The sequence below is a fragment of the Centruroides vittatus genome, unplaced genomic scaffold, assembly GCF_030686945.1.
Source record: "Centruroides vittatus isolate TY-2023 unplaced genomic scaffold, ASM3068694v2 contig_1168, whole genome shotgun sequence".
NCBI lineage: Eukaryota > Metazoa > Arthropoda > Arachnida > Scorpiones > Buthidae > Centruroides > Centruroides vittatus.
The window spans coordinates 1,118,897-1,133,743 of NW_027120749.1; the positions used below are offsets into that span (position 1 = coordinate 1,118,897).

General features: G+C 25.9%; 1 protein-coding gene across 1 annotated transcript in view; it reads left to right on the forward strand.

Annotated features, from left to right (window-relative positions):
• The first annotated feature begins 1,706 nt into the window (after nucleotides 1–1,706).
• The window catches only part of LOC136981629 (lysine-specific demethylase 2A-like), a 107,123-nt gene continuing 93,982 nt past the window's right edge, over nucleotides 1,707–14,847 (forward strand). Inside the window, exon 1 of the mRNA XM_067277971.1 lies at nucleotides 1,707–1,838. Within this exon, the coding sequence (XP_067134072.1) occupies nucleotides 1,809–1,838 (30 nt within the window). The 5' untranslated portion in view covers nucleotides 1,707–1,808. The remainder of the gene's footprint in view (nucleotides 1,839–14,847) is intronic.

Sequence of the window (14,847 nt, forward strand, 5' to 3'; positions counted from 1 at the left end):
AGTGTACTGCTTTGCCCAAGGGCCTATAATGCTGTTAAGAAGGCCCAGGCTTAGGGCCTCACATTTAATATGTCTTACTCGTTAGCCTATTAATTTGGTGGAGAGAAAGAGCCTATTACATGTTACAGCTTACGGCCACAACGAGTCTAAGCCCAGTTCGGTTATTACGGATTATCGTAATGTGATGATAACGAGGATTAACATAATTTGGCATTCTCGTTATGTAATGATAAATATACAATAAAAGTTTAATATGAAATTTAAGTATAATTTTCAATTGTTAGCTAGATTATTTATTGATATTTGATGAAAAATGCATTATTTAATTATTAAAACAAATCTTGAAAGTATATTCTTCGATTTAATCGCTTACTTAAATTATTTATAGATTTTACATGCTTTAACATTTAATTTCTTCTAATAGACAATTATTAAAATATATAATTAATTGGAACTGTATTCATTTGGCTAAATTATATTGCGAATTTTAGGGTAATGTTCAATGTTTAATAATGTTTCAATTATTATTATTATTATTTTAAATAAATTTTCATTTATAAACGAAGAATAAACACAAAAATTCTGAATATCGCATAAATATTATTGTATAAATATGAAATTCCTATATGATTAGCACTTAAAATATATCTTTTAAAACAAATACCAATGCTATAAGAGCTTTTATTAAACCAACAATGGAGTTATAGTAGTACTTATCAAATAGAATAATTAGAAATTGTTCTATTGAGTTTTTCATCACCTTTTTATTTTTGATCTCACTTCATGAAGATGTTCTTTAATCCTCATTTAATAGGCTGATTATATTTTTCAAATAGCATACCAGACATGACGTCATCATAATGGGACAGACAGAAATCACGTGGTGCTTAAAGATTTTTAAACATTTCGAGTTTTAACGTTAAAATAACTTCAAAACTTTTAAAAATTTAAATGCAATTAAATCCTTTATAAAATTAATTTAAAAATTGTTTAAAATATTTTTGAGAGAAATTACTACAAATTTTTAGTTATCAATTTTTGGAGCATTTTCTGGATACGATCCAATACGAAAATGAAAGGAAAAGTGTCGGATTTTTTCACATAATAAAGGCTTAGTCACTCACAATCTGATATGATTGAGATAGAAATTATTAAAATGCTACAAACGTTCTGTATTTGATTATAATTAAACTTTAGTAAGACCTAGAAAATATGTTAACAGTCTGCTTTTTAATATATTTTTTATATTTAAGTCACAAAAGTGTTTTGAATTCATATTACAAATTATATAAAATAGTTTTTCTTGGCAAAATTAAAATGTATTAATTTAGCAACTTCAGCAACTTTTTAAGTTATGGTTTATTTCATTTATTTATATTTTAAGCTTCAGCTTTAAATTTATAAATGTATTATTTACATCCTTAAAAAATTATATTAAGAATTTATAATATGAATGATTAACTTTCTGATTAAAAGATTATTCTTTTTTATAGCCCAAAATTTATTATAAAAATAATAAATTTATAGAAACTATATAAAATTTTATTATTTACCGAATTTTCTACTAAATCAATATTCCAATAACTTTTTATAACAACAAAATCCGAAAATTAAGCGCAATTATAACATCAAACAAGCAAAATGTCTTTGTGTAATTATATTTAGCGACTCTAACGAGAGTTTAAATTAGTCGTTTAGAGTGCACGTGACAAGTATCACGTGACTTATCGGGTAGTTCGAGTAGCGTTGGAGTGGGAACGTGACCTCGACAATGACCGTGTTCTTTTTGTAGTTCTTGAAAACTTGCCATGGATATAGAAGACAGCTATCGGATATTGGTTTGTATTTTATACTCTTAACTTAAATACCAATTAATCTTCTCTATATATTGCATTTTTGCATAGAATACACTTTTAGGTCGTTATTCTGTGTATTTCTTTCAACTAGTGAAACTTATTCCTTAAGAAATTGCTATAGATTTTATATATGAAGGTATGCAAATCTGATATTTCATTGATGAATTTTACATCTGGATGTATCTCGTAAGAGTCAATAGATTCAATATAATACACATAACATGGTTAATATATTGGATACAGGTTAGCCCCAAATACCGGAAATAAGGTGTGCGTGCCACTTGTATTTTTATTGTGATCGCGTTGTTTCAAGTGTTCTAAATAGGTCAGTCAGTTTCTGTTTCTCTACTTTATCGTTTTCATAAGGGTATACACATTTAATGGGTATACCCATTAATTAAAATATTAATTACATGAATCAGAAATTCGCCATCAGATTAATAATTTGACTGATTGATTTGATATGAAAATATGGTTATTTTAATATCAAAATACTATATTTATATTCTTTTATAATTTAAACATTTTAATATGACTTTACTACTAATAATTTAATTTAAAAATCAATAATTATGTGTGATAATCGGGGTCGATGTTACAGAATTTTTATTCTCTCTAATCTAATACGTTGAGCAAATTTATTCTTGATAAATTATTAATTAATAATTTATTAATATCAAAAAGAAATTTATAATAATTTATGCATGATTTAGCATAAATTTTTACAAATGATTTTTTAAAATTTCTCATGAAGAATTCTGAATTAATTTTAATAATTAGATGTAAAAAACACGTAATTATATTTTTAATTGATGATAAATTTTAACTCTATATTTTATAAAAATTTTATTTTCGATATTGTTCTGTTGTCATAATAATAATTATTATAGTATATGTATAACTGTTTTGATTAGAGTTTAGCCTTATGATGAAATTAAAAGTTGATTCGTTTCTTTTTATGAATTTTTGTAGGACTTTTAAAAATCTGATTTTTTAAAATGGAATTTATAAAATCTATATTTAGAAAATTGGATTATTTCAAGAAGGATATTTTTAAAAATATTTTTCCAGAAAAATGATCTAAGGCAGGGTGGCCAACAAGTCGATCGCGATCGACCGGTCGATCGCCAAACCAATTTTGATCGATCGCTAGCGATGTCTTGACTTAATGTATTATATTTGTAACCGAACGCAACTATATGCATGCAGTTATGACTCGACTCATAAGCAGTGAGTGCTCTTCGTACTGAAACAGTGTATAAACATGTATGTATTTCACACTTTTCCCTCCCCACTTAGACTATGCCTATGACAAAAAGTCGATCGCGACACATTTTTACGATAAAAAGTAGATCTTATGTGCACAAAAGTTGGCCACCACTGATCTAAGGCATTGCTTCTTAAACTTTGTATTCGCGGACCAGTGTTTCTTTTTTTTTTTTTATTCCAATCCCTAGCGGACCAGTATTTTTGTGAAATTAAATAAAAATAATTATAAAACGGGGAGAACAGAGCTCAAATGCATTTTTTTAATTTTAATTTTCAGACCGAATTAGTAAGAGGAATACAATAACAAAACATCGTTCTATTCATTTAGAGAAGAAAGAAAGAAGAAGGAAAAAAAAAGCGTTTATGAGCCGTTTTCAAGTAATTTCTCGGGCCAATTTCGATTGCATTTATTCTTGGCACTGTTTTAATAGTAATTAAAACGAAAGTTATAATATAATATGTTTTTAAAATAATTTTTTAAATGTTTTTAAATAGTTTTATTAACGTAATACAATTTTAAGTGGATCTTGTGTCTCAGTAATAATCTGTCTGCGGATCACAGTTTAAGTATCGCTGATCTAAGATACGAGTATCTTACACTGTATAATGAAACAAATGTTGATCTTATCCACATCCACTTACTAATATTGTTAGGCATCATTGGAAATTATGCATTAAGATGCATAATTTCCAAAATCTCTAATATAATCGCAATTTATAATTAAAAGATAAATGGATATAAATAAATTTAATTCCGTTATATCTCATAAAATAAACAATATAACCAAATACTTGTATAATACTGTGAATATGCAAATATTGTTTGTTGCATACACTCAATAGCCAAAAATTAATAGCAGAGGTCTACTTTATGCTGAAATATTAATAAATGAAAAATGAAATAATTTCTTACGAACTGGATTTTAAATAATTTTGTTTAAAATTAGAATAAAACGGATAGGTTAAAGAAAAATGATTATTTCAAAAAGCATAATGCGCCGTCACATTTAGAAGTTTTATTTATTTGGCATGCACTTATCAACTATGATTTTAATGTTTAAAATATGTAAAATAAAATAGATATTTTAACATAAATATTTAAAAAATTTACATGGCTCTAAATACATGTCCTATTAAATAAGTTTAAATATTCATATTGTCATCACTATCGTACTTTTTGTTTACAGAAAAATATCTGTTAATTTTTTTACGTATTGTAAGAAATAGAAAATACTGTATATATTGTATGTATGAAGAAGAAAGTTCTATTAACTTAGTTCTGTTTACTGTTAGAATAAGGATTCAAGGGGAGTTGGTATTGACCCCCTGTGTCGAACGACTTGAAATAGGGGTCGATATACGTCGAGATCGAATAGGGATCGACTCATGAATTAAAAATATACTGGATATAGTATAGAAATACTAATTTGTTAATTAATGCTAATGATTAAAATGGATATGTAATAGCGTGTGGTTTTTAATAAACCAAAAAAGCATTAATAAGTAAATAAAAATCATTTTTATTGTTTTATTTATTAGTGCTATTTTAGTAGATTTTATTTATTATTCATTCATAAAAATTAAAATTCTCATATTTTTTGATTAAGAGTCGGCGAGGGAAAAATTTAGATGGTGTAGGTGAGGGTTTCTCAACGGGGTCAATGAAAGTTTGAAAGGGGTCGATGAGCAAATTATATACATATTGTATATGCATATATAATTATTTTAATGTTGTTTAATTATTTAGTAATTATAATCGTTTAAAAATTTTAATCTTGAAACTATTTTTACTATAAAATATAAATTCATTTTCAAAATTATACAAATATAAAAGAATGCATTAAAAAAATAAAGTATATATTTGTTTAAGGGGGATCGATGGAAAAAATTTTCTTGAAAGGGTCGATACACGAGAAAGGTTGAGAAGCCCTGGTCTAGATCGGGAATGGGGGAAGCCTTTTTAATCAGAATGCCACATTTAAGAGGAATCTCATAAGGTTACATGTATTGCAAGTAGCAGTAGCATAAGTGTATACGTTCAGTATAAATGTTCAAAAAATACACGTTTTATTTAAATAGATTTGTTATTAAAAAATAATTAAATAAACATATTTTCATAATTCACAATTCAAATCAGAATCATTAAAACTTATTCTATTTTATCTTTTCACGTTACATCAAGGCCACAGGTTTCCCATCTGTCTTAAGAGATTGGTAGGCAGTGCGTTAAAGAGTACCACCACGAAATACTATTAAGAAATATACAGTATTTCCTGTAATAATACAGTTCTGGTTGTCTAATTTCTTAATTTTTAAGAACTTTGCTCTATGTAGGCTATTAAATGTAATTTCGTAAGTAGATTTTAATTGCAGCTTTACAAAAATTAACAGAAATTATAGAAATTACTCTCCTCTCATATTCTTATGATTAAATTTCATTTGCTTTAAGTAATCATAGAAATAAAATATTTGAACAAATATTTTATCGATGATAATAAGATTATAAAATAATCCTAATTTTTAAATTAAATCGAAATTGCTCTATTCATTAAACTCATTAACGCAAAATTTAATTAAAGATTTAACAGACTTTAAATGTATTGATGAGCTAATAAAATAATAAAGTCTTTGAGATATTTTCTTTAACAATGGAAGTTTCACTTGTAAAGATTTTATTTTATGGCTAGTCTTAGCAACTGTTAAATTGCTTGTTTTACTTTCTCTTTTCTCTCTTTTTTGTAGTGCCGACATTGTTGTTTGCAGCTATTTCTTAACAGATCCAGTTCCTTTTGTCTGTTTATATGCGTTTCATGCCTGTAGGTACACAAGAAAATCGTTTGATAGTAAAACCTCGATCAGTTTATCTCGTAAAATCGTGCATTAACCGCCTCGGACGAAGATGGAATTCGATTAAAAATGCCGAAATTAAATGAAACGATTCAGTTGATATAATAGAAATGCTAAAATATAAATTTATTAAACAATTTTAATAATAATCCATTATACGTAGAAACAATTAATGTAATATTTTATGAATTTAGTAAATAGATATAATTATTATGACATAGTATATACATTGAAAACTAATATGTATGTATTCTCTTTCAATGAAAAGTAGCAATAAGGACAATAAGATTTTAAATTGTTTGCGGAATTTATTAGCTATTTATCTTTTTGTGATGTTTTAGTGCAAAATCTAAATCTATTTATATTTAGAGGTGTCAATTAAGACTCATTTTTAGATTTAAGTATGCTAAATTTTAATATTGAGAGTTTATTTATCTTATAGTCTAATGTAAACTTAATATCAATTTTAAAATATTATTTGATATCTCACTATGTTATTTTCAACAAATATATAATCAAATTATTGTTCGATAGTTGAATTTAATTGTTATAATCTACAATATCCTTAAGTTATTAAAGCCCAAGATAAATGTATTTATAATATTGAATAATAAATTTTTCACTTAAATAAATGTCTTTATTATTTTATTTTTATCATAAATAATACGTTTTAAAATGATTTTTATGAATTGTTTGTTATTAAGATTAAGAACATCATAACGATTTTTCATAACATTGTGAGAGCGATTACGACGTAATCGTGGTAAATGATAGAACACTTTGATGTAGTACTAGAATATTAAATTTTTCACACGGTCCTTTCGATAATTAACGATGTTTTTAGTTGTAAAGTTGAAGCATAGATAAATTTTAAGATAAATGCATTTTAGTAAATAATTGTGTCAATGGTTTAAAAATTATAGAATATAATTGGCTAATAAATAAATAATATAAATACCATTTTTTGACTTATTACGGAGATGTTTCAATTTTTCTTTTTTGAAGAATATGTAATGGGAAGATAGGGCAAGATGACGAACCACATTTTTAAGCTAAGCTAGAGATAAAAGAGAGCATTTGTTTGGTATAAACACGAAATTGATTCAACAGGTCCCATCTGACAACGAATGGTTGGCTTCTTGTATGTACAGTACTTCAGTTTGATTTCCAATCATTAAAAAAGTTGTCGTTTGTCTAGAAAGTTTTCCTTAAGTTCGCTATTTTGTATAGTAGCGAAATAATTTTTGCAGCGTTAAAGTATTATTTCCTTTCATTTTGACGCTAAATTCGTCCACGTGCATAATTATTCATAACTGATATTTAAATTCTGCGATTTTCTACGGATTTTCTATTTTGGTGTTTTATACAAATTATTAATTTTTAAGATATTGATTAATTTTACTAATTTTCATATTATTTGTAATGTACTTAAAAAGTTACATATTTTTGCCTTTTTATGAGTGGAAGTCGAGATATTTTTCATCTCAATCGTAGGTGCTTTAATAATTCTTTAACTGACCAAAGACAATTAGTAATCTAAAAGCAATCAATCAATTTTATGTATGTTGTATACGTATATACATATTATGTATATAATTTAACTGTGATCATAATTGTTTGTCGAATGTATAGATTCTGAAATCTCCAGACAACCGATTCTGCTTGGTTTCAGTGAGTATGGTTGTATTTCAAAATGTCAATGCTCCAAAATTTCACTTCCAAAACTGCTGAAATGTCGATGCCCAGAAATCAATACTACGGTTTCTCTACATAAGTGCATGCTTATATTTTATAGTGAAAATTACAGATCTGTCAAAAATTTATAAATTTTTATTCGGTAAGATTTCTAATGCAATATATTATAATATATCAACAATACACGCCGTTTATATATTGCTTTCATTACATTTTATTGACTTAATAACTAAAATTAGTTTTAAATATTTTCATGATCGATCCTTACAGATAATTATCCTCTTAAGATTTGTGACGGTGTGTTCGAAAACATTAGTTGATTCCATTATGTTATTTTACTGATTTATCATAAGCATGCATTTCTTTTTAACTTATTTTTAAGTTATAAACTGTTATTTAATTAAATATTTTAACTTTATGAAAATATATTTTAGAATTTATGGAAGGAATTAAGAAAAACTTAACATTTAAATTACGACGAAAATTGTATTAGATAATTTATTATTAATTTCAAAAATTTATTGTTTAATCATATTATAAACGTTTTTAAAAAAAATATTAGAAAGAGAAAGAATTGTCATTTTAACACATTTACGTGAGGATTTTAGAATCGATAGTCTTGTGAAATTTTCTTTATATTTAATCTAATAATAAACATATCAAAAAGTATTGTTAGGCTCGTCTCATATTAATAATTCATGCATACTAATGAACATTAAGCTTTGAATGTTTACCAATCGAAATGGAAAATGAAAAAAAATGGTTAGCATTTGTGATATATTTGTCATCTCAAATATATATTTCAGATATATTTAGAAATAATTTCTCACAGAATGACTCGTAATTGCGTCTTCGTGTCCGATTTAAGGAATATTTTCTGTAAATCAGTAATAAAAATTGAATGTATCAGAAGCGTGTACAAATCAATTTAATTCGCAAGTTGTCTTGAGTGGTTATTTTTTCAGTCACTTTCTATTTTGTTATCTGGTTTGAAAAAAAAATTAATTTATTTGCTTTTGAAAATCGATATAATGAAACAGTAACAAAGCTGTCAAGTTTTGTTAGATAATTAAAAATTTAATCAAGCACGTAAGGAACAGTTATGTTTATTAAATGAATTTCAGAATGATTATGAAAGATATGACGCAGAGATTAATTGTTTCTTAATATGTCGTGACATTATATTATTAGGTTACTTTCTTCCAAAGATTTTTACTTAGAGAGTAACTTCTCTGTTATTATTTTATTTTTTGGATTAGGGAATAGTTTTATAATTTGATGACATTAATTTATAAATGTACTTATTGAACAAGTATACTGCATATAACTTACTTCAACATATACAACGGTATATAATAAGTATATTATATGCCATTACAAGTGAAACTAATTCTAAATCAAATCTATTAAGCATATGAATCAAGTTTCAAAGTTGTTTTTAAAATTTTTTTTATCGATCTTAATTTGCCATACCATACATATAACTGCTATTATTTATGAAAAATATTAGACTTGTATAGGGCCTATAATTTATTTAATTCCAAGTGAAAAAAGTAAACTAATTTGATTTAGAGTCATTTGCTAAATAGAATTTGTTCCAATTGTAAAAGTGTTTAATATACTGTACTTATTACATACTGTAGTACATGTGCAAGTTTGTCATCAAATTATAAAATTATTCTCTAATCCAAAAAATAAAATATAAAATAATACCTAAAATTGCTCTCCAAGTAAAATCTTTGGAAGAAAGTAGCCTAATAATTATAATGTCACATATCAAAGAACAATCGTCGCGTCATGTCTTTCAGAATCATCCTGAAATTAATTTAATAAACATAATTGTCTTTATGTACTTGATTAATTTTTACTTATCTAACAAAACTTGACAGCTTTATTACTGTTTCATTATATTATTCCCAGGGCTATCCTGAATATAATTTAGGATAGCCCTGGAAAGGATATACGTTATTTTCTATTTCTAAAAATTATGCGATTTTATAAGCTTTAATAGAATTATTATCTCGTATTTTAGTTCAATTACGTTGAAGAAATATATTAAGTTTGAAAGCTAAAAAATTTATTTAAGCATACAAATAGGAAAAGAACGAAATTCAAAAATCATTGTCATCCAGATACATCCATCCTTATCTGTATTTATTCCATGATAAATATTCAAAATGATGACGAAGATATTTTAAAAAATAAAAATACTTCGATAAATGTCAGATTTGCGTGATTTCCAAAGATATTTGTAAATTACTTTTTACAATAATTACACGGCAATATTTTCCGGTAGATGCTTTATGTAAAATTTTTAAAGCCAATTTCGGTAATATAGGCCTATTTTTAACATTGCAATGAGTTCGCTGTACGAAATCTACTTTTTACAGTAGAAACTTAACAGGTAAGACAATTTATGAAATGATATTTTTGGAGAAATTAAGAGAACTTTTCATTTAATAAGTAAGGAAACTTTTATTTCGAGTGAGATGCGAATTACGAATCATTTAGAAAAGCAATTTTAGAAAAAAAAAATTAATTTTTATAGTTAAGTTGCATGTAAGTAAGTATACACGTAATTTGGGTTATAGTTAATTTTAAATATGTAATTAAATTATTAATTAAATGTTAGAACGAATTTCTAGGTAGAGAAATAATACAATCGTACTTGCTTTATTTAAACGATAAGTTTTCATAATCGAATAAATATTCGCAAACGATGTAATTTCTTTATTCAAAATTATTTTAGAAAATTTAGTATAGTATTTTACTTTCGAATAAAAAAAAAAAATTATTTTTCGTCTTTAAAGGGTTCAATTATATTTGATTAAAAATAATTGACAAGTAATTCTGTATAATTACTTTTTCTTTGTAAATTCTTCTTTATTAAATAGTTGTATTCTGTTAATTTATAAATTTGTAAAGCAGATAAGTTTAAAAATTATTACGCAAATGTAACAAGAAAGATCAATTTGGCATTTATTCTTCTGGCTTGACATGTATTTTCTACAAGCTCTTTTTTATTTTTTAAGCAGAAAGCCTTGAAAAATGTCCTTGAAAAGATCCTAAAAGCTTGCTTTAACGCAAAATGCTCAAAAGTAATTTGTAAATGTTTCATAATAGCTTATTCATTTTAAGTCTTAAACATTTTTTTTTTTTTTTAAATATAAGAAATTGTCCAATACTCACATGAGTGAATTTTAATTTGAGAAAAGCTAATAAGATTAAATCGATCTTTCACGAATACTTCAACTGTTATTTTGATTCGGTAATTAAACATAAAAGGAACATCAACGTAACTTTATTGAATTTATGTTTAATAATAAAGGTCAATAATGATGGACACGATGCGTTAGGCACTGAAAAGTCTTCATTTGGTTGGTATAAATGTCGGACGATCGAAAACGATTTGACTATTCGACACGCCCTGGCGACAACGAGTCAGGGGCCATCGGACTTTGCTAACCCAGTACTCGCCTTTAAACAACATAAGGCAAATTATTGAATTATTAAAAAATGTATTTTACTGTATAAAAATTGTAATCTTTATGTTAAAATAACGTTTATGGATTTCATAAGTGCGTTTAAAACATTAAAAAAAAAAAAAAAAAAAACACCACACACACACACACACACACCACACACACACACACACCACATTTATTATAGCTCAAACGTGGTCTCATAATAGAAATTATTTTTGTGTAAAATTCTTTATCTTTAAATAAACAAAAGTTTGTATCACATTTATATATAAATCAAACTCACTGTTTATTAAGGAAATCTTCCTTCATTTAGAAAGGTTTTCTTAATAAATAACTTGGCTAGCTTGATTTATAAGTAGCTTGAGAATTTTATATATATATATATATATATTGTATTAAAAATATGGAGGATCTTAATAATTTAAATACATTTTAAATTGAACGTCTATACTTTTTCATATTTATCATAGTGCTAAAGTGATCCAATGACGGTCCATTGCTGTGGAAATGTAATGCTTTAATCGCTTCTAAAAAGCAGTTTTTCGGATCATTAATATGAACTATGATTATTTATTATGTAAAGACTGACAATCCTTTGGTAATGAAACTATTAGTTACGCTTTAACGAATATCGACAATTATGTTACTGTATTTGAAAGTATTAAGTTCACTACGCTATCATCATTTACAGCGAAAATGTAGAATGTTTACTATAAAAATATTATTAAGTCTTTAATATATTACAGTTCATTGGACCCACGAGAAAATAAAAAAAAAGGAAAATCATTTTTATTTTATTTGATAAATTTTAAGAAATATTTTTAATAACATAATATCTAACATAATATTTATATTGTAAATACTTATGGAAGTTATAATTATTAAATGATTTTAGAATAGGTTAATTAAGTTAACGATTGGATAAATGTTTGTGTGTAAAGATTAAATGAAGCTTTATCATCGTAATTACAATACGCTTATTTAAGTGCTACTTAATACGTGAAAAATGAATCTTTTGATTATTATTACTTCATATCACGTTTTAATACTTTTAAATACTATTATTTTAGAAATAATAAAATTAATTTTTATATAACATAACTAAAAGTTTACGTAATTACATTTAAGATTTATTGAATTTAAAATACGAGATAAGTGGTTAGGGATGTAATTTTCTTTATTCAATCTTTCTATAATCTTATTTACATCAACCAGAATCATTAAGAAAACAAAACAAAGAAAGTAAAAACAACTTCTTAGTATCAGATCTTTTTATACTTTTTTTATTGCGTGCATAGATTTTTTTTATCATTAAACCTCGAATTTTTTTTAATAATCAGTAGTGTGGTAATTAATCAAAATATTTAAGAGTTATACTTAATTATTTTAATTATGAACATTCTTAGACCGTATTTATAATAGTTATCGCGAATTTTTTCCCATTATAATTACATAAATTTTATTTTAGAGTTGTACTAATACATTTTTAACTTAATTTTTTTAAGCTACTATTAAGTACTAATTTTCTTTTACTAATTTTTATTTTTTAAAGACTTAATATAGTCAGTATTAATAACTTTATAATTTTTCAATTATTAGTTTAAAATAAACAGTTTTCTTTACAAATTATCTTTAAACAATTTAACCGCTTCATGATTATAAGAACATATATATTATATATTCGATGAATCAGTTTTTTCATTATTGCTAAATAAATCGATAATTCAACTGTTCAAGACATTTTAAAATAAATTTTTTGTTCCCTCTCCACCATTAATATTAACAAAACGATCGCCTTTTGTCTTTGCAGATAAACTTCGCTTTCTAACGAAGGAAGCAACCTTCTATCTGCGAAAACCCACTGTTTAACAAATAGACTCGATCCAATTATAATTTCCCCATCAGCCATTCTTTGCACATCATTTCTAGTTATGCAATCGTTCGCTGTTTATCTAACTACACGCAAAATTTTCGGCAAAAACTATCGAAAAATGAAAATTTGCCACGTTTACAAATAGTCACTGCTTAACTATTTTATCTTTTACGAATGCCTATTATAGAACAATTTAATATATAAATAAGGAGACGTACGACTGTTTTATTTACTTATAAATTAGCACGATTAGATGGATGGAAAGGAAGTTTCAATGAAAACAAGCGTCGTCATTAAACACAAACATCGCAGCATAGAAAAATATAGAATAAATCGAAACGGTGCGTTGGATTCGAGTTATGGAGTTATAATTACATTTTTAATTTTTAGAAATAGAACGTTATCATCGATTACTTAGCTTCAATCAATGGAAATTAATCGAATATAAAGAATTTAGGTAGCGAGTTTTCATTACCAGAAAAACGCACAAATTGTTTAAAAAAAAATAAGTTTTGGAGAAAATGATAATGCATAGATAAAGAAACGGAAGCGACTTGATTTTCTATCTTCATTATGTGAATAGGCAGACTGTTGGACGGACGGAGGGAGGGAGGGAGAACGTCGTCGGCAAGCAGCAGCGACACCTAAGGCTATTCTCCCGTCAATATGGCGGACGACGGCAGAAGGGACTCTGCTGCTTCGCCGGCAGTCTCGACAGTAGGTGACTTCCTGCTTTTTGCATTTCTGTATTTCCTCTTTGCTTTTGTTTCTGCCGAGTCTCGCTCGACCCACTTAATTTTTCCAACTTGTTTTCCAAGTGTTAAACTGAAATTCTTTCTGTTCTTTGTCGCCCGCTTTTCTCCATAAAGCTTTCGACGCTTCTCGGAACAGTGAAGCACCGTTTCGTGCCCTTTGTACTACTCGAATTTCCTTGGTTAATGAAGTAAATCTGGGATTAGTTCTGGAGAATGATTGTTTAAATAAATATTTATCAGCTTAAATGTTTTAAAAATAGATCTTGCTTTAAAAGCGGTCTTTGCATTAGTTTAAAAAATAATAGTTTATGAAAGTTTATTTGCATTAGAAATTTTCTCATCTTTATCCGTGATCTATAAATTGGAAATCTGAAAATAATGACTTTTAAATATCGAATTCAACGTGAATTTTAATCTAGTTCCTCCATTAATCATTCAAGAAAGCAAAATTTCGCCGATTATTTAAGTTTCTTTAAAAATTTTTTTTTATCATAAAAGAAGTTTTTATTTAAAATCAATATTTATAATTATAAGAATTTTAAAAGTTTTATTCATCCTAAAGTTTATAATCGTTTCAGAAAACCGGAATCGATTTTAAAGTGTTAAAAAGAAAGAAACACGAATCTAACTTCATTGTTCCGAGAAATCTCCCATTGTCTGGAACCCCGATATTGAAATTTTATTCCATTGTGATTTTACTTCTTTCTAGTTAAAAAAAAAAAAGTTTTAAACTATGCACAGATTTAATCCAAGGTAAAAACATTGTAAATCGAATTAATTAAAAAACATTAATTGAATTAATACTTAACAAAAAGTTAAGAACAAAATCTGTATTATATTTGTAGTCATTATCGAATAGATCCGACAGAATTGATGAGAAATTTTGTAAATCAACTTGCTAATTGAGAACTTTGAAGTTTTCCGAATCGTAAAACGTTTTAGTCTTCACAATGATTTATTTTCTTAGAGTTGTAATATCTTTTAAAACATAAAAACTCATATTAAATCTGGTACATTGTAATGTTAACAAGTTAAAAAAAAATTCTCATAATCCGATTTTGATCGGA